Source organism: Amblyomma mixtum, chromosome 4 (assembly GCF_055824585.1).
Source record: "Amblyomma mixtum isolate Tamu chromosome 4, ASM5582458v1, whole genome shotgun sequence".
Taxonomy (NCBI): Eukaryota; Metazoa; Arthropoda; class Arachnida; order Ixodida; family Ixodidae; genus Amblyomma; species Amblyomma mixtum.
In genome coordinates, this window is record NC_143015.1 from 154,921,227 (window position 1) to 154,942,252 (window position 21,026).

At 47.8% G+C, this 21,026-nt stretch overlaps 1 protein-coding gene across 3 annotated transcripts in view; it reads right to left on the reverse strand.

Moving 5' to 3' along the window:
• Positions 1-250: 250 nt before the first annotated feature.
• Mrtf (Myocardin-related transcription factor) overlaps positions 251-21,026 on the reverse strand; it is a 285,116-nt gene continuing 264,340 nt past the window's right edge. For all 3 annotated transcript variants that reach the window (XM_089540975.1, XM_089540976.1, XM_089540977.1), the window contains 10 exons: positions 17,405-17,554; positions 13,988-14,147; positions 12,341-12,569; positions 11,905-12,090; positions 11,282-11,458; positions 8,789-8,961; positions 7,622-7,898; positions 6,452-6,578; positions 5,144-5,252; positions 251-2,318 (listed from right to left, as the gene is read on the reverse strand). In XM_089540975.1, coding sequence (XP_089397101.1) covers positions 1,687-2,318; positions 5,144-5,252; positions 6,452-6,578; positions 7,622-7,898; positions 8,789-8,961; positions 11,282-11,458; positions 11,905-12,090; positions 12,341-12,569; positions 13,988-14,147; positions 17,405-17,554 — 2,220 coding nt within the window. In that variant the 3' untranslated portion in view covers positions 251-1,686. The remainder of the gene's footprint in view (positions 2,319-5,143; positions 5,253-6,451; positions 6,579-7,621; positions 7,899-8,788; positions 8,962-11,281; positions 11,459-11,904; positions 12,091-12,340; positions 12,570-13,987; positions 14,148-17,404; positions 17,555-21,026) is intronic.

Here is a 21,026-nt window from a genome sequence, read left to right on the forward strand (position 1 = left end):
CCTCCACGGAGCTGGCTGAAAGGAACTTCACACGTTGGTCGACTCCGCCCATCGTACGAGGCAGAATTAAAAAAAAAAGGGCGGGAGCCGGACGTTAATTCGATTTAATTAGGGAAATCGGCCATACAGGGCAATAAGTCGCAGTTTCTAAGAATGCTAGGAATGTGTAGATCGAGTTCCCGCAGCAAAAAGACGAGTTCAGAATCCTCTTCAGTGCACCTTTAACATCAATAAGAAATGAACAAAGAAAACAGGTTCCTGAAGTAAAATTTCGTGAGCTTCACAGATCGCAGCACAAAGCCTGCCTGCTATGCAAATCCCTTTAAAGAGGCCCTTTTTGTTTATACAACAGACGTGTCAAGACAACCACAGGACGTTTTACCGCCTCACCTAAATTATGTACAAAAGATTACAACCTTGGTAGTAACTCGCACACATGCACTCGCACACAAACGTAGAAAAACACAACAAAGGAGCGACGATAAATTGGGTGCACCTGTTTCTGCCCCGGCCCGACGACTCGCGGGCACAACCTCCGGGCATAGTATCGTGGTCGACTCTTCTTTTTTCGCCCCCCTGCTCCCAAAAGATTTGTGAGGTGGCGTCGGCTGATTTTTCTCGAGTTTTTTTTCGCCTCTCGTCTTTTCACCAGCAAAACGCTTGGAATGTGGTCCTCTCGAACGAGAACTCGTTGAGTCTTGTTTCCAGTCCTCCACTAATTGGCTCAGGGCAGCCAATTTGCTTCACTCACTACGCTCTCTTTTTTGTTTAAACAAGAATGCATCTCAAAACTGGCTCCTCTCTCAAATCGCGAGAGACACGCGCCTGTGAGTCTAGTCTTGTCGAAAGGTTTGTCGCGGAAGCAATCATTTTGATCCCTTGTCGAAAGAAGAGGCGGTTCGCTCGGCCGTTCGCCAAGCGCTGCCACCACGTGGTGTCGTTATTCGTGTTGAAGTGAGTGTCGGTTCTGAAACGATGATCTTGTCACAAGTGAGGAAGAAGGGGGCAGATCAGTACTCTCTGTCAAGATGTGAAAATGAATAAGAGACACATGCTGGGATTGTTTGTACTTGTGTCGTAACTTGTGTGAAATGTAACCTGCCGCCACTCGCCAAGACCAATATTTTTTGACATTGCACGACCTCCGAACATAATGGCCTCGGTACAGTGAGTTTTCCAGCCTTCGTTTAGAAGGCTAGAAATCAGAGAACACTTCACGAGTCTTGCTTTGTGTTTTTGGCGTGAGCATTCCTTGCGTCATGAACTGGAAGACAGCACAGGCACAGGGACAAGTTCTTTCTTGCCACTGGCAAAGTGACGGCATCCGGAAAAAAAAAGAAAGACATGAGCGGCTGACAAAGTAGCCGGCACTTTCAGCTTGGCACACGGTCTGTTTTTCGTGTATCTTTTTTTTTGCTTGGTCCGTGACTTTAAAACGGCCTTTTCTAGCAACTAGACTGTTCCACTGGCAAGCTGTGGTTGGATAAGTGAAAAACTTGGCTTGGTCTCTTTTTCCCTATGGCTTATGAATGCACGAGTCCCCGCCCTTTCTGCGGCAGAGACAGTCACTACGTCATCACCAGCACAACGGTACGGAAAAAAAAAAAAAGAGAAAGGACCCGCCTCTCGGCTCTGGGCACCACCTTTCCGTTTCTCCCGCTCACCGCCTCATACGGTCAACGGGAGTCAGGCAATGAAGTCCGTGCTGTCCCAATTAGTCCGAAAGTCGTCCCACGCCCGAAAGTCCGTGTCATTCACCGTAAACAGGTCAAACGGATCCTGAATGTCCACAGAAGCGTTTGTCGACAGCAGCGGATCATGCTGCGTCGTGCTTGAAGCGGTGACAGATGACACGGCTGGGTTCGAAGGAGCTATAGAAGACGCCTGGCCGCTTGTCGCGGACGACGACGACGACGAGCTTGTCTGTGGCATCATCACGTCGAGCCAGTCCGACAACTCGATTTCCATGCTGAGCGTCGGGTCCGAGAGATCCGCGTTCTCGGCATAGTGGTTTCGTGGAGCCTGGTTGCTCTTCGCTGATCCGTCGGTCAGCATTCCAAGGTCCATGCCTTCGAAGTCGTCCAGGTCCAGGTGGAAATCGAAGTCCAACGAGGCTGACGGAGGCGGCGTCTCGCCGTCACCCGACAGGGCCAGGGAGGGAGAGTTCCGTTCGCCGGGAGTGGCTGTGGTCGCTTCGGACGACGGCGGCGGCGTTGGAAACGACGGCGACGTACACGCAAGGAGGCCGCTCATGTCCGTGATGGGCGTACCTGGTGTCGTGGGCGTCGGCGGCTCCTGGGCGGCACTCGGGGGTAACTCTGCACATGCATTAAAAACGGTGCTCAGAGTTTCACATCCACACAGGAGGAACGTAAATAACGTGCTTTGGTATCATCGGCGAAAAACTACAAGCATTTTGGCAAACATCACGCTTAGGCAATGATTTCGGTTGTATGAATCACGATTTATTTGATTACAGTGGAACCTCGATTATACGACGTTCAGGGGACCGCACGAAACCGTCGTATCATCCGGGTGTCGTATAATCGAAAATCAAGCGTGATATTTTTTAACGTCTGAACTTCATCGTCATCTTTTTTTTTTTTTTTCCGGTACACAAATGCAGCACGTTTTGCTGGCAGAGGGCTAGTCTTCAACAAACAAGATAAAATGGCCGTTGAGGCTGCCGTGAACAGCTGGGCAGCGGCTCGGCTCGTGTGGTTTTCTTGATAGGTGGAAAGATTAAGGCGCACCGGTTATCGACTGGCTAAAGTGTGCCTACCGTATTTACTCGATTCTAAGCACCCCCTTTTTCTCCCCGATCGCGATGCCCAAAGTGAGAGGGCGTGCTTAGATTCGAAAAATCTAAACTGACCCCTAATCTAAACTGAGGTTCGCATGCAAAGTTTTTTTTTCAGAAATTTTTTTCCGAAAATAGGGGGGGTGCTTAGATTCGGGGGGGGGGGGGGGGTGGTGCTTAGAATCGCAAAAATACGGTACATCCCGGCCTGCGTTTGCTGATGACCTTTTTTGACGGACGGTACGAGGCAGACGTCGTACGAAGCGGGGTCCTTCTAAAATTTGCGTCTTATAATCGAGGTTTTTAATGCATTGTCTCTATGGGGGTTTTGCCGGGACCGAACAAATTCGTCGTAAAATGCGGGTCGTCGCATGACCGGGGGACGTATACAGTCGACGACCGAAAATTCGGACGCCTGATTTTTCGGACATGCTTGATTATTCGGACTTTTTCGCGGCACCGCGACATGGCCCATAGAGCCAATGTGTAAGAGCGCTTGAAATTTCGGACGCACCGCAACTGACCACTCGATTTTTCGGACCTCGTTCGCACTCGCCGCCAGTACCCAAGCCGCCATATAATGTGTACAGTGGAACCTCATTAATTCAGACTGCAGGAGATATCGAAAACTTGATCAAACAAAACGAAATTCAAGCTTAAAGGGAGCCTCTTGTGACGCTGAAATTCTGCGCAAGTCGGCACATTGCGTTCGCGTGTTTTCGAATTCGTACTGTCCTTGAATGTCTTCCGCCGCACGAACTTGAACCGTAGTCTGAGTTCACGGAACTCATCTGTGCCGAGTCTTTAGTCCCGAACACGGAACGCGAATACGATCGCGGAGCGCTTGATCGCGGAGGCTACGCGCACGCCGTGGCCTCCGCGATCGAAGCGCGCTTCGGGCGCGCCGCCGGATCTTATCGCACCGCCGGATCTTATCGCAGCCGCGATCTGCTCCGGCGCTGCGCCGTTCGCAGAGGCCACGCGCGCGCACCGGAGCTTCCAAGTGCCGTCTATGGATGGCGCCGTGATCATTATCAACTTTTTTCTCCGTCGCGATTTTCCGCTGTTCACATCGGCATCAGTATCGCCAGCTCCAGCCTTCGTGGCGTGTTAGCATGCGTGTTAGCGCGTTCGCCGTGATAGTGGCTTTCGCGTGCTGCCGCCGAGCTTCGCAGTTTTAGCGCGACGGGCAAGCACCTTAAGCTACACGGCTGGGAGTTAGCTCTCGAACGCGGTCGGTAAGCGTGCGGCGGGCAGGAAATTCGACGTGGCCGAGAAGTGCGTCCGATGATGGTGCAACCAAAAGAGAAACAACCTGCAAAACGCGCGCTTTCCGAGGCAAGCCGTGCGAGTTTCCTGAACTGGAAGAAGAGCTGCTCCTCTATGTGATGGAATTTCGGAACAACGGCTACGCGTTGATAGCGGACATGCTGCGCGGCTTCTTTTGGCATGAGCGTGCACCAGAGCGCAGCACCAGCTCAGGAGTCTAAATACTTTGCGAGTGACTATTGAACGTAGAATAAATGTCGCTCATTCGCTGGTTGGTGTGTTTTTACTTAACAAAAATTTTTTTCGCACATCGCGTGTATGGGCCGCACCCCGAAAATTGGCCCTCGAGTCTGGAAAAAAAAAAGTGCGGCCCTTATACGCGTTTATACGGTATTTCGCACAGCGAAATATAGCCATGAGGAGCTTTAGAATGTGTGCAATACAATTGGCCGCTTTCTCCAGCATAGTGGTAATAAGTTCGTGATTTTTTCGGTGAAATTTGATTTTCCGGACTGCCCGATTTTTCGGTCGTTTTCGCGGTCCCTAGAGAGTCCGAAAAATCGGTCATCGACTGTAATCGAGGTTCCACTGTATCTATAAGCATGATTCAAATAGCATACATAAGCAAGCCATTTTCATGGGTGATCGGCAGTGACAATATGCACGAGAATGAACAAACCAGGTGTGAAGTGTGACAGATGAGAGACAAGTCACATTAGGCTTGCAAGCCAGATGCACAATCCAATAGCAAACAAGTGAAATAAACTGATGCACAATATTTCTCTGTTGTCCACCAAATGAACGCAATTCATGCTCACAATCAGTCACAACAGTCAATGACCTGCTTCCACTCGAGAGTTGCTCAATTACCTTCTTTCGCACTCACAGCCTTGGCCCAATTATAGCTGAGAACATTTGTTTAGAGCCAATTAACTGAAGAGAGTTATCATTGAGACTATTTTTGAAATGATTCCTTCCAAGTCAGCTTTTTTGGCCCATGGCAGTGCACGAAAAAACTTTCAAGAATAAAGAATGAGACCCTCTTTGTTCAATGTCGTAACAAGACTGACTTACCTCCATTCTTGATAAGGATCTCGAGGACGTCGTCTACATCCTTGCTCTTTATTGAATGTGGACGGTTCTGTTTTGAGCTTGCAGGCATAAGATTGTTCAGTGGTAGCATCTGCAAAACACATGGGAGCTCATCAAAAAAAAAATGGCACGTTCGGCTCTTGCAAGTAATACAGTAGAACCTTAATGCTATGAATCTCTTGGGGTCCTGAAGAATATTTGTGTCATTGTAAATTCCTATCGTTCAAAGTGAACTAAATGTGCTCACAAGAGCAGAGGAAATTAATCCACACAGATCCATCTATAGCCGCATGCAGAAATTTAATAACTGATCGCCACGGAGGGAGGAATTTTTTTCTGCGCAATCTAGGCATGTTCCTCGCAAAAGCCTGAAAATTACGAAAATTTTCCTCCCACTTAATAACCAACTTGTGAGTCACAGGGATAGCTAATTCAAGACTCCGGTTGTTTATGCATGACGTGGAGGAGGTTATCGCCCTGATGCTGCAACTAAACTTTCAGAGCCACCACAGTGGAGAGGGCTCTGGGATAATTCCAGCCACCTAGGAGTCAACGTACAGCGATATTTCAATACACGAGCATCTTTGCATTTCGCCTTTGCTGAAATGCAGTTGATGCAAAACAACAACTGAACCCATGGTTGCCAGCAGCGTGCTGGATCTACTATGGCAGGCATTATGAAGATCGAATATAGATGAAAATTGACATTGAGCGAAGGACCCAATAAGTGTTTCACTTCTCAGTGGACACCTAAACCATGCCATGATGAGCAAGGACCCAGTAAGTGTTTCACTTCTCAGTGGACACCTAAACCATGCAATGATGAGCAAGGGCCCAGTAAGTGTTTCACTTCTCAGTGGACACCTAAACCATGCCATAATGAAGCAAGGACCCAGTAAGTGTTTCACTTCTCAGTGGACACCTAAACCATGCCGTGATAAAGCAAGGACCCAGTAAGTGTTTAACTTCTCAGTGGACACCTAAACCATGCCATGATGGAAGGGATGAATGAGGGTGTGAGACAAGGAAGAGAGAATGGGGCAGCACAGTGGAGGGCTCTGGAATAATTTCGATTCACTTGGGGATCCTTAGTGCGCACTGACATTGCACAGCACATGCGTGTCTTTGCATTTCTTCTCCATTGAAACTCAGCTGCTGCGGCTGGGATTGAACCTGTGCCTACAGCTCAAGAAAACCCGACAAGGGGCATACACACATTCTTCTTCAACACGACTAGTACTTGCAGCGGGATGGGGCAGAAACGGAACATGGTGGGTGTTTGTGCCGTACCTGTGCCTGTCTCGTCTTGATGAGTTGCTTGGTCGCTTCGTCATAGTCCGGTGGCTGCTTAGTCAGGACAAAGGGCTCTGGCTTCGGCGTCAGCAACGACGGAAAGCTTGCCACGTGCTGCAGGGACCTGTAAGGAAGGAAAGGATCCTTTCTTCACCAATGCCCAGAGATCTCAATGTGCAAGTCCAGCCACGAACACAAAGGGCCAGTTTCAATGAAACAGCATGGCCAACACATGAAACATTTTGATCAATTTATGCCAGCACGCTTTCGGGTCACCCAGCACAACTGTCGAAGAAAAGCAAGCAGCAGACAGACATGTTTGGATGGTGGGTCATGAATACCCACTTTCCCTAAACCAGGGATTCTCAAACTGGGTTCCACATAACCGTTTAGTGCAACAGTCCGCTATAACGTTACAGTTACCGTATGAAACACATACAGGCAGTCATCAATGACTGCATTCGGACATTTTTTGGGAGCCTGTGCAATGGCATGCTTTATTGTTTGTTTGTTTTAGCACTTATGTCAGGCAAGAAGGGATAGAAGCCGGGACGCTTGGGGTTTCACAGCACTTTCTGAAAGGCGTTATTGTTTTCTGAGGCTAAAAGGGGTCGATACCACTGCCCTAGGCCATTTCTGAGCACTGTGAAAACACCACGGACTAACTTTTTTCTGGAGGAGGTGGCATATACCACCTGATACCGCTTCAGCAAAAATGCAATGAGTGCACACATCTTTATAAATATAGGCTACATATTGTGTTTTTACCATAATAACTATTGGGCATTTTCAGTGACTTCAATTCAGGTGGAAGAAGCGCACATTTCATATGGGTTTAAACGAAATGCGAAAAAGGTACCTAATCTAGAGTAGGCGCAAGGACCGAATGTTCATGAGAGGGCAGTGAAGTTAACTTGGAAGTGTCATGGCAGCAATAATCAACCCCACTGTGCCAGATTTCATTGGTTAAACACTTACTTCACGTTCCCACAGTTCCACTGCCCATTCTTCAGCCATCAAGTACGCCAGATTTCTGTACTCCACAATCTGCCAATTCATCACGACTGTCTATTCCCTCCTTTAGCACGGGCCCCACTCCCGGGTGATGAGACTTTATGACACGCTACTGTGTTTACTTTGGCTTGATTAAATTTGCGAGAGACTTGCCTAGACTGAAGGCCATTGGGGGTCTTCATTGAAGGCTGCTTCCCTTGGCCATAGGCTAGCGTCCGAGCACTGCTCCCACCGCGGTCCGCGATCAACTGGTGATTGTTGTTGGCATCGCTGCCGATCGCCAGGGCTGCTGCAAGGCTCTGCTGCTGCTGATGCTGCTGCTGCTGTTGGTGTTGCTGCTGCAGGAAATTGGCCAGCGAAGCCTTGACTGCCGCGGATGTTGGCGATGGTGACGCGAGGCTAGTGGCCAGGTTTGGATTGCCAACACAACCTGCAAAGAAAAGAAAAAAAAATTACCGCATGCCCATTCAAAGTTGCTGCGCGTGCTGACGCTAGCTGTATGTGGATCTTTTCCCAACTTACAATCATAGTTTCGCCCAGAAGCTACGCAAGAAAATTAGCACGAGTTTTTGCCTGGGTATTGAAGCATTGAGACGGCATTGCATCAGCGAGAAGCAATGAATTCAGGCTAGACCAGAATAAAGAGCCATTAAATTTCACCGATGACAATCAATCTGCTGAAACAAGCCCATGCGTGCATGCATTAAAACGAAAAAAGTAAAAAGGCTCGGGCTACTGCTATTGATTACTCCCCTACCCCAAGATGGTGATTGATGCCTTGCTACAGTCGTCAGCATGATAGCGCACTCAAAAGCTGTCTTTTTGTCAGCTGGGCTTCTTGTTCTATTGTGTCGCCATACGGCATACTTTCTGGTATTATTAATTGCTGAATTTGCACAATGGAGTTCGCGACACAAAATCTCATCTTACACTGCGCGATTAGTACTAAGAAAATTTTGGCGCTTAGCTTACTTCACAACTCTGTTTAGCTAAAAACTTTCCTCCGTTTTTGCAACGTGTCAATGGGGGTTTACAGAACTAGCAGCGGAGGAAGTGAGTAAAATCCTACAAAGTAGTTCACCACTGGTCTCTAACAAGTTACCAGACAGTGTTTGCTTTTTTCGCACACAAAAAAAGAAGCAGGCCCAAGTGCAGGCCTTGCATGAAACTCCCTAGCAAAAGGTGTTCAACAGGCAAGAACTCTTGCAAAAGGTGTTCAACAGGTGAGAACTCCCTTGCAAAAGGTGTTCAACAGGCAAGAACTCAAAAGGTGTCAGTAAGGACTGAAACCTAGCAAGCCTAGAGGAAGCCAATGCATACTTTGTTGGTGAGGCTGTTGCTGACTTTGTTGTTGTTGCTGCTGCTGCTGCTGTTGGGCTTGCTGCTGTTGCTGCTGCTGAATTTTGTTCTGAAGGTGCTGCTGCAGCAACTGACGTTGAAATGACTTGGAGTCGGCAACAGTTGTTGGTGTGGCAACCATGCTCATGCCAGTGCTGCACAGGTTAAGAACAAGAAGGAAACAACTATCAATAACACAGCTTCACACTTCTCAAACATCCATACACCTATAGCAGCATAAAAACATACTTTTATTTTTGTTTTCTTAAAGTGTTCAACATGTTTGAAAGCATGATTTAGCTAGGATAAGCTCATTGCCGTATTTACTTGCATAATCGCCGACATCACGAGTGAGCCGTGGCGTATGCCCTGTACATTCCCAAAAATGGAGAACGTCAGCCACGCCGCAGTAAATAAATCCCATCAACCATAAACAGACCTGCGTCAATGCATTTCGTCTGCTTTCGCAGGAGAATTTTGTCTGCTTTGGATGATAAGAATTTAGGTTGGTAAAAATATTTTTATGACCCTGCAAATTCTGTACATCGAAATGTTACTGTACATGGCTGTCCTCTTCTTAGTTATGAAATAGCTTGCAAGGACAGTTTGCGCTGCTGCTTGCAGGAACCAGTTGGAATGGAACTAGTGAGTTACAGAATCAACGTTCCCTAGAGAGCAGATGTTTTTGAGCTTAAAAAGCACAAACGATGATGACACCATTGCACTCTAAAAACGAGGTTTTCCGAATTAATGACGTCAACTTTTTCCAAGGTGACAAAAAGGACTCGCCGACTCTTGACCTCACTTACGTCACCACGAACGCATGAGACAGCTGGTGAAAAACCATTTTTCTTAGAGAAGCTCCTCTCGAGCAGCCAGTTTCGAAACTTGGTCTGCCCTCGCAGCTATTTCTGAGGAAAGCTGGCCGCGAGGTCTGCATGTCTAGCTGTGCTTGGGGACCATTCACTATCAAGACTAAACTAGTTTGGAGGTATGCCAGCAGCCCAACTCGTACAGCCTGCTTCACGCTAACTATTCTGTCACGCACAAAAGGTCAGGCCAGGGCTCTGTCACGGTTCCGTGTTGCGTAAAAGGCTGTGCCAGCTGTGTCGCTAATTTTTCAGGCCGCTGCTGACAGCAGACTAAGTATAGGGCTCTCTGGGTACCTCTTAAATTGGGGCACCCACCTGCCTACAGATATGTGCGTAAGCAGAAAGAAGTTTTTTTTTTAAATTAAGAAGAAAAAAAAAAACGTCAGACTGTGCTAACATGGTTTATGGGGTTTACCGTCCCAAAGCGACTCAGGTTATGAGAGACACCGTATTGGAAGGAATGGGATAATTTAAACCATTTGTGGTTCTTTAACGTGTGCTTATGTAGCATAACACAAGGGTCTCTAGCGTTTTGCCTCCAACGAAATGCAACCACCGCGGCCGGGACCAAAACCGCGTATTTCAGGTCAGCAGCCGAGTGTCATAACCACTGAGCCACCGCGGTGACTAGAGTGGGCTGACAGGAAACTGGCTGACCTTTAACCAAACCATCCTGCCAGACCGTCTCCCGTCACCGACACCCGTACTAAAGCTACCACTAAACCATTACAATTTTTTTTAAAGACAGCTTTATTCATTCTGAATGACTTTCGAAGTCTATTTGAACTAAATGGACGATAGCTTCGCCGCTAGTTGCTGTAGTTTTCAGTCTCCCAGCTATACACAATCTACCTATATCAATGTAGGGGTTCTCAAACATGGTTCCGTGCAACGCTTGGGTTCCTTAAGTCCCTTTGGGTTCCCCAGCTCTTAAATCCACACAAGCCTCCAACCCAACATTCCTTTATAGACCATTTTTTGACTGCCATACTGTAAATATATAACACATTGTTTCACTCTACAGCCAGCCATCAATAACTGCATTTGGGCATTTTTGTTTTTTTGAGGGCCTGTATCTGCATGCTCCTTTTTGCACGCATGTTGGCCCAAAGAACAGAAGCCAGAAAGCATGGAGTTTTTCGGCATCTTAGGAAAGCTGTTGACGTTCTCTGAAGCTACAAAGATTGACTGGTTTATTGGTTTATTGGGGTTAAACGTCCCAAAGCGACTGCGGCTATGAGAGACGCCGTAGTGAAGGGCTCCGGAAATTTCGACCACCTGGGGTTCTTTAACGTGCACTGACATCGCACAGCACACGGGCCTCTAGAATTTCGCCTTCACGAAATTCAGCCGCCGTGGCCGGGATCGAACCCGCGTCTTTCGGGTCAGCAGCCGAGCGCCGTAACCACTGAGCCACTGCGGCGGGGCTACAAAGATTGAGAATGTCTCTTCTAAGCTATGCGTAGTGTTAACTAAAATGTGCACACATTCTAAAACCGAACCTCATCAACGTAATGTGTATGAAATTTGCACCACTGTTCCATTATAAACTTAATGTGACAAAAACAATGTAAAGAAACCGAGACAAAATTACTCCACCCACCTGGGCACAGTGCCTGATGCAAGCAGGCTGGTGGTTTGAGGTTGTGAAGCCACCACCGCCTGGCCCGACGGAGACAGGGTGAGAGTGAACGTGGTGATGGGGGGCGTCGCACTCTTCAGGCTGTACGGTGCCGACACTTGCTGCTGCTGCTGCTTCTGCTGCAACCGAAGCTGGGACCTGTCGGGAATGCAAAATACGAATTCCTTGCAACATTCAACAACACGCTTGCATGTAGTGTCTCTGCCGCCATTTGGTTAGTCTTCAACTTTAGAATGTCAAAGTCAATGTTTCTAAATTCTCACTCCGCAACCAACAACGTACAGCCCAAGACAACTCGACGTGACCTACAATATACGACTCATATGACCTGCCTATGCATGACTTGCTGATAATGAGAGTCAGAGTTTCAACTCAAGAGGGTGTGGTCTCATGCCATTGGGAGACAGCAAAGCTATATGAGCTACAGTTATCGACTGCTCATCCTAGAGACTTTTGTGCTGAATAGCACATCACATACCACAATAAACATGGAAGCACTGCCCATATCTCCGTTCACTTTTTGCGGCCATAGTGGCAGAAATGAAGCCTAACCCTGTCAAGATCAACAGGGGTAGGTGACTTGCCTCTGCAGTTCGCGCTGGAGTTCCTCGATCCGCTGCTGCTGAATCTTCATGAGGTCTTCCTCAGTGCCGGATCCAGAGAGGTCCGTCTCGGCGGAGGCGACCGGAGCGGGTGAGGAGTCCGGCTGCCCCATCAGCACGTCCCCACCACTGCCATCCACCTCCATAGGGACCACTGACGGCGGATTTCTGTACCCGGTGAGACAGTTATAAATGAGCCCCAAGCAGCCAAAGACACGGCCACAGACATAGCCATGGCTAGACTGATATCTATCTATCTATCAATCAATCAATCAATCAATCAATCAATCAATCAATCAATCAATCAATCAATCAATAAAAACACTGCCTCTGAGAATTTCATGCTTGGGGGAAAAAAAAAGATTGTGAGAAGAAAAGAAAAAAAAGATTGGAAGAAAGAGAAAGCTGGCACACTCACCCGTCATGCATTTCATAAGAAAGGCCCAGATAGGGAGAAGGCGGGGAGAGCTCCGAGACGTCCGTCACGGCCTCCACAGAGGACACGGGCTGGTCCGAGCCGGAGCCACTGCTGCTTTGGGTGGCGGCGGATCCAATGTCCGAGAAGGGCTTCAGCCTCTCGATGAGCTGTGGCTTGGACCCCGACACCGGCAGGTTGCGGCGCTTCAGCTCTGCCTTCAGGTCGCTCACTGCACGAACCGAGAGAACGGGAGGTGCTGACTTTGCACGACAAGACCACACTGGGCAAGACTGCATTTACGCAGACCCTTGTTTGTAAAACAGTGCGGACCGCAAGTCCAGGAAGGACGGGCAGTTACCATCAACAACAACTCAACTACAACCACTGCAGGACAAAGAACACACCTGCTGACCTCCAATGAACCAGTCCCGCACTAGCTGCGGTTACACTATTCCTGCAAACTTCCTAATTGCATCCGCATGACAGACTATCGAGTTGTCTGATGTCAAGTACCTTCTCGTCATGCAAACATAGGTGTCAACTTCGTCCACAAAGAAATTTCTTTGTGACATGTGTGCATTAGTGAAACTACGAGGGGAAGAAACGGGATCATGCAGTATAATAATGATTGTTTCCCAACTATGGCCAGTCAAGTTGGACCTCAGAGACTCGGCTAAATAAGCACATGTTGGACGAACAAAGAACGCAAGAAAACGACAACACACGTGCTCCATCGGTGCTCCAACACACCGTCTCCGTCATACACTCGCTCTGTTTGTTCCGTGCAAAAACAAAGAGGGACCGATCTGCCTAACTGTTTGTCCTGCTGTAAGCAACCATGCTTTCCTTAAGGGGGGACACTGGTCTTGAAAAAAAATTTTTTACTAATGAAGTCACAGTTATGAAATCTTCAGGGCATGTGTATATTTGTGTGCTGATTCTAAATATGTCATTTAATTTCATGTAAAACAATTCCTTGAGCACTTATGAACTTTTTATGCTAGTATTTTGCAGAGTTTTGAAGAAAATTTGCTGCGGGAAACTGGCTGAAATGCATGCCATTGGGTTCTCTTGACACCAAGGAATACAATAAGGGTGAAATTGTCTTCCTGCCTGTCATAGAACTCAAGTTATAGAGTTTTGAAGTTGTCGCTTCAGAAATGAGAAGGAAAATGTTTATTCCTGTGTGTGAAGTGGCAGCTTCAGTACCCTATTACTCAACTTCTATAAGAGCCAGGATGATAATTTCACCCTTATGGTATTCCTTGGTGTCAAGAGAACCCAGTGGCATACATTTCAGCGAGTTTCCTGCAGCAAATTTTCTTCAAAACTCTCCGCAAAATACTTGCATAAGAAGTGCATAAGTGCTCAAGGAATTGTTTTACATGAAATTAAATGACATACCTAGAATCAGTGCACAAAAGTACATGTGCCCTGAAAATTTCATAACTATGACTAAATTAATAAAATTTTCTTTTCAAGGCCAGTGTCCCCCCTTAACCGTGCAATTCTTTCAGTCCTCACACGACTGACAAACTCTGAGGAATGCACAGTTAATCTTCCCAAAAATTTGCTCTGAAGTTTTCAGTGCTTTAGTACAAAATAATCAAGTTAGTGCACTGCTCTAAAATATGCAGCAGGTCTCACCCTTCATGTCTTCCAGCTTGGACCGTGTCCGTGACAAGTCGGGGGTGACTGCCATGGCAATGGGGGGTGAGCTGACGACAGGCGGCAGTGGCGGAGGTGGCGGTGGAGGGCTGGTCAGCTGCACCGGCGGTGGCTGCGATGCTTCGGACACCACTGGCTTCTATGGGAGAAAAAAAAAAGACACATGCATCATTAAGTGGGGTAGGTTCTAAGCCAAAAGTTTTCAGCTGTGAATACACTGGGCCAATATATATACAGGGTGTTTCACCTAAGACTTTCTGCAATTTTTAAAAATAAGCTATTTGAATTAGATGCGCGCTTTTTCTGGCATAGCATTGTCAGTGGTGTAGTACATCATAATGCAGCTAAGACGTGCTAACTAGCAGGCTTGTTAACCAATATTTAATAGTTAATTTTTAAACTATTACCGTTGGGCTCCTTAATTACAGAGAGGCATGTAGCCCACCGTAAGTAATGTCCATATCAGTTTTTAGAATTTCGAGAACGCGATTATCCTCGGTGCTGTGGCCCAACAAATTTTGGCTATTTCGACGAGTTAGGTTCACTGGAGAGGTTGCTTTGCCTGCAAGCTTCTAAAACCGCATGTATTTTGGCGCGATGTAGGCTAAATTTGTTGGGCCACAGCGCCGAGGATAATCGCGTTCTCGAAATTCTAGAAACGGATATGGACATTACTTACGGTGGGCTGCATGCCTCTCAATAATTAACCCTTTCGCTGTCACGGACGTACCGGTACGTTTTCGCGCTTCCCCCCCCCACAGTGTCACTGACGTACCGGTACGTTCTCTATCGTGCGTTCAAGATTTCGCGCTTGAGCGCAAAGCTGACGCTCTTGGACTACCCGCGCCATCTGTTGAATCTTTCTACAAGTTTGTATTTTCGCCCCTTACTGTTTTGGTACGTGTACGGAGCGTCTGCCATCCCACCCCTCTCTCTTTGCTGAGTGGCGCGGTCGACGCGCGCGTGTGTGGTTATGGGTCCAAGGGTTGTTCTGCCATCTGCCGCTGTTTTGCAGGTTTTTATTTTTCTTCTGTCGGTGTGTGAGCTACGGCGCTTCAAGTTCAAGGGCGCGCGCCGTTGCCACTCCGTTGCCACTCCGTTGCCACTCCGAGAGTCAAAGAAACCGACACATGACTCGATCGCTGCTTTCGCTTCGCTCTCTCGTCGCACCCTCGCTTGCGGCTGGCAGCAGCAAACGTAAAGCTCCTCTAACTTTGTTTTAGCCTTTTTCCATCTCCCTCTCTCATCTTTATTGCACAGCGTCCCATTTCTCTCCGTTTTGCGGGCCACTGAAAGCATACCCCCGCTGCGCGCGGTTACTTTCGGATATGGCTGACCGCGCGGGACCTTCCTCAGCGCATTGGAGCGGTGGCTCTTCCGATTCTGAATACGAGCCGAGCTCGGATTCGGACAGCGTCTCATCCGAGGAAGAGGCGAGTTCCGCATCGTCAGATTCTGATGTTGAAACAGCGGGACCATCATCCCGGAAGCGTGCGACACTGGGGGTGCGTCACGGGCAGAAACACCCGACAGCGAAAGGGTTAAGGAGCCCAACTGTAATAGTTTAAAAGTTAACTATTAAATATTGGTTAACAAGCCTGCTAGTTAGCACGCCTTAGCTGCATTATGATGTACTACACCACTGACAATGCTATGCCAGAAAAAGCGCGCATCTAATTCAAATAGCTTATTTTTAAAAATTGCAGAAAGTCTTAGGTGAAACACCCTGTATATATATACATATATAAAGGCGCCATATACATATGTCTCTTTTAACAAAGCGTATACTTCGCTATATACTCTTTTAAGCAGTCAGGTATTTCATGTTTTATGCTTTTGCTTCATGCCTCACACCCCCTGCCACTGCTGCAGGTGGCCACGGTTGTCAAGTGGCGTGTTATGCCGACTATGCCGACGACTACGACACAGACTCCACGAATGGGCACGCAAGAGCTGCACTCTAAAATTCTAATTGGCTCATTTCTAACTAACAAGAGTGCAAAGCACACGTCTTTTAAAGAAGTAAAGCACTGCCTCGCAGTACTTTAGTTCATAATGCATTGCCTTACACTGCATTAATAAATAACAGCCCCAACTGAGACACTCAAGGCAATGCTAGAAAGAGAAGGAAGCAAGATTGACAAGGTGGCAGGTTCACCCCTCTTTTCTTCTCTTATTGCTTTCACGGCATGAATGCCATCTAGACCCCGTAACCCTGGGAACGTATCGCAGAAGACCGCGAAAAGCCCACGGCCACAGGAGCCGTCCAACGCTTGCCGACGGAGGACGGCAGCCTTTTGGAAGCGTGCCCGGCATCTCCTCAAACAGACCGCGACGAAAGCGACGATGCGACCGAGGCATGAAACGTCCCCGTTTGTCTTTTACAAAGCTATGCTTACCCCCCACCCCAAGAAAAGGGGGGGAGGGGTTGAGACTGAGGCCTTGGTTTAAAGAGGGTTAATTTTACGGGCCACTGATTGCAGAAGCCCAGGCGCCGCGAATCATTACGTGTACCCAAGATAGTTGCTCCCAGTTCAACCAGCATTTTACCTTTGCAGCTCCGGCTACACGTTAATGGTAGCTGGAATGATTGACAAAGTTTTTGAACTAAGTGATGCGCTTTCTTGTAGTAGTTTTGCAACTTACAACTTTTACAAACGTAGCTTTTTATAGTTTCTCCTTCGTTCCTTCCTTGTATGAAAGGAAAATTAAAAATCTGGAATCTGAACTTCAATGAAGCATGCTCCAATTGCAGATGGTAGCTTGTTTACTTCTGCAATAATTTGGCAACGCTTACTGGCCAATGTCAACAGTATTCGATGGTGCTTTAATCCATCATAAAATTCATGGTGACGTATAGGCCCACGAGGACTTCAAAATGGGCCACGAGGACTTCAAAATGGGCCACGAGGACTTCAAAATGGGCCACGAGGACTTCAAAAAGGGCCACGAGGACTTCAAAATGGGCCACGAGGACTACAAAAAGGGCCACGAGGACTTCAAAATGGGCCACGAGGACTACAAAAAGGGCCACGAGGATTACAAAAAGGGCCACGAGGATTACAAAAAGGGCCACGAGGACTACAAAAAGGGCCACGAGGATTACAAAAAGGGCCACGAGGACTACAAAAAGGGCCACGAGGATTACAAAAAGGGCCATGAGGATTACAAAAAGGGCCATGAGGATTACAAAAAGGGCCATGAGGACTCAGAAACACAGTAGGATTTTAAAGTCTGAGAAATTGGAAGGCTTTGAGGCTTTCGAAATTTTCTTCTTGGGGCCTATTTAAATGCACAAGAAAGCAGCTTCCCGGGCTTCTCGATTCAAATCAGAACAAGTCCGTGCTTGTCAGCAAAGATTTGTCTAGTCGACAGGGTTGCATAACAACAACATACCTGTGCTGCTGGCAAGATGATCTGCGGGTATTTCTGCTGCCACTCGAGTTGCCACTGGAGGAACAGCTGTTGCTGCTGGAGCAGCAGCTCATACGACGACTCGGATGAGGATGACGCGGCCGGCTGGTTCTTTTGAGCGCTTGGTGGACCCTGTACGGGGGAGCAAGCAAGCCAAACATTCATTGTGCTAGGACTAACAATTCATTGGTGTGTTTCATCATTTAGTTTCACCCATACGTTTTGCTACATTTGCCACAACAAACACTGCTAGACGCATGCACATCGAAAGACCTTGGCCTGCAATTCCATTAACATGCGTTGGCTTCACTGAGAAATGCTTTAAAGAGTCTCCCACTTGTGTTATCAGCTTCAGTGCCTTTCCATTCTGTCAGCCCTCACCTAGTGGCCGAGTCTATTTCCAGGTTCATTGCCCACACAAAATTCAAGTTTTCTTTTTTTTTTTGTGCGTAGGCAAGCAGTATTGCAAGGTGCAACTTTAATCTCTCTAATGCAGTTTCTTGAGCATACTTCCATCTTCAATCCATACACAGGATCAGAAGAGTTTTTTTTCTTCTCTTCACTGTCTTACAAAAGTGTTAACTAACCCCTTCCCTCCTTCCTGTAATCCTATACAATGCCCTCCAAAGCCCGTACATAAAAAAATTAATAAGACATGTGAAGAACACTGAAACCAAAATGCGGAACAAGCTAGCAAGGCAAAAAAAAAAAGAATATCAAAGCCAAAACGTCACTCTCAAACCTACCAGAGGTGCTTGAAAAGAAAACCCTAGACTCAAATCTTACATTTTACACCTACACAACAATAACATTTGACAAATGAATTCCGCAAACGGCACACCTACAACACAGCTATCACAGGAGCTCTTCTCCTGCCTCCTAGAGTAAACAAGCAGTTCATACAAACACTTTGAACCTTCTGCTTGTGAAAGTGCACAGTAGCACTACTGGCTGCCTACGAAAAGTGCATGGAGTTTGCACACACATTATTCTTTTTTTTTTTACTCTTTTCATATTCTGCATTCTAGATCATTTTCTTTGCATTCCTTCCAATTCCATTCGCACTCCTAGTGCCACATAAGGCTTCCCTTCAATTCTGTAAATGCCTTCAGGTTCCTTGAGGTCCAACCAGACACCTTCACATAAAGAATGATTGCTAGACACTGTTCCATGCCTAAAAGAAAAAACACCGAAAAAAACTCAACAGTCATGCCAGGCACGCAAAGGGCTGCTCTCGCACGTACGCAAGCGAGGAGCTGGCGGGAACCGGAGGGAGGGAGCGAAGGGGGGGGGGGGGGGAGCAGTCGCGCCACGAGGATTGCAGACCATGATGATGCTACTGGCCCATCGCCAAGAAAGCAGCGTCGCTCGCCGCTCAAAAGACGCCCAGAGAGAGAGAGAGCACCCGAGACACAAAGCCAGCCCCAGTGAGACAGTGACTGGCGAGGGGAAGACGGGAGGGGGGGGGGGGGGGGGGGGGAGTTTGGCAGCAGAAGCAAAAGCAGCAGCAGCAGGGCACCATGGCAAAACAACGACCAAAAGCGCAAAGCGCCACTGGCAGCAGCGACAGCTGCTGAGGTTGCGGACTGTCGACGGCGTAATCAAGGGGACAACAAAGAGATAGAAAAAGGGGGCCAGACAAGCAAGCAGCATATATGCGCACATAGAAGAATACACCACCACTGCGATGTGTGTAGTAAGCAGTCACACACATGCACATTCAAACAATGCCAACTTCCCACAAAGCCTCGATGCTGATTCAATCTTAAACCTTGCCATTCCTGCACAAGCAATCTGCATCCGAAACAATAATTTACCGGTCTTCTACAGCCCTTTACAAACAGTTTTTTTTTTGTTTAGAGACGTCAAATGTGGGTGGAGGGGGGCAATTCGTAATTCGCAGAATACACACCATTCAATGCGTTCGATGCATCTTTCTCCCTTACATAGATTAGACTGCCATCCCATTCTGATATAAAAGATTGTTCCTACTTCAGCACCTCTTTCAACGCTGCTTCAGAATTTTTGAAGTTTCCAGAGAAACCACATTCGTAGCCCTAGCAACTGCAAAGCAATTCACACGACTGTTACAACAGCTTTCAGGGACTCAAATCAGAAGAGCTGGTTCCCCACAGGGAGACAAAAAAAGATATGTACACTGCTTAGACAACGACTTGTCTGAACTGCTCACTGAGATGAAGAGCTAATTAAAATTGGAGAGGTAAACATGACTCCAACATGTGCATAAAATGTAGGCTGCCACCGAAATCTTGCTAGTAGAAAGAACAAAAAAGAGAAAAAAGGAAGTGAAAAGGAGCCCTAGGCAAACAGAGAAGCCACCACTATTGAGGAAAGGAAACGTCACAGAAATGGTTGGTTGGTTTATGGGGTTTAACGTCCCAAAGCGACTGAGGCTATGAGAGACGCCGTAGCGGAGGGCTCCGGAAATTTCGACCACCTGGGGTTCTTTAACGTGCACTGACATCGCACAGTACACGGGCCTCGAATTTCTCCTCCAAAGAAATTCAGCCGCCGCGGCCGGGATCGAACCCGCGTCTTTCGGACCAGCAGCCGAGCACCATAGCCACTGAGGCACCGCGGCGGCTCGTCACAGAAATGAAAGATCACAACGAAAGTTCAAAGTGACAGTTCCTCCAAGTGGCAGTGTTCATATGTGCTAAGTGCTAATACCTGATAAATGTTCATATGCAGCAGTGTTGTCAGGTGATACCGCTCAAATGTGGTGTTAACCTCTGATAGCACTCACCTGTGACAATGCCTACGAGTGACACTGTGTACAAGTGAGAGCGTGTACAAGTGATGGCATCTACAAGTGGCGCCGTCTACAAGTGATGGTGTCTACAAGAGACAGCACATGCAAGCGAAGTTGTTCACACATAAGCAGTGCCTGCAAGTAACAAGTGGCACGTGCTGACATGTGATAATGCTCGTTAAGTGCCGACATGACAATGCTCGTTAAGTGCTCACATGATAATGCTCGTCAGTGGCAATGACCACACTGCCAGCACTTCTATGCGGCAGCGATGTTGCTCCACTTATGACAGCAATCACATGTGGCAATGCCACACTGCCGCTCCAGAGGCACATTGCCGGCTGCCGGGGCCGGCATCAGACAGCCGATTCTTTCTCTCCGGAGGGAAAATAATGAAGAACCCCCCCCCACTGGCAGCAGTGGCAACAGGTCGACTCTCAAAATAAACCACGCGGCAACGCCCCTGCTCCCCACTCCCCACCCTCTCTCAAACCTTCCGCTGTTGCCGCAGAAGCCATGGAAACGTACGCACGTGTGCGTATCATCAGAGTGCGCCACAAACAACCCGGCCCAGGAGCAGCGCAGAAGATGAAGTGCATTCAGTGAAAAGGGCAGCCAAAGTAACAACAAAACACGAAGGCAGGTAGGAGACACACAAAAGGTTTCCGAAAGAAACAGAGAGAGGCAGCGTCGAAGCCGAAAACAGGGCGACGGCGTAAAAGAACACCGGTGGCTTCGAAGCAAGCCGGGAATGTCATCAGGGAAAGGGTATGGGGGAGGGTTGGAGAAGGTGGGACAAGCACACGTGTGTGATGGAACACGTCCTCCCCA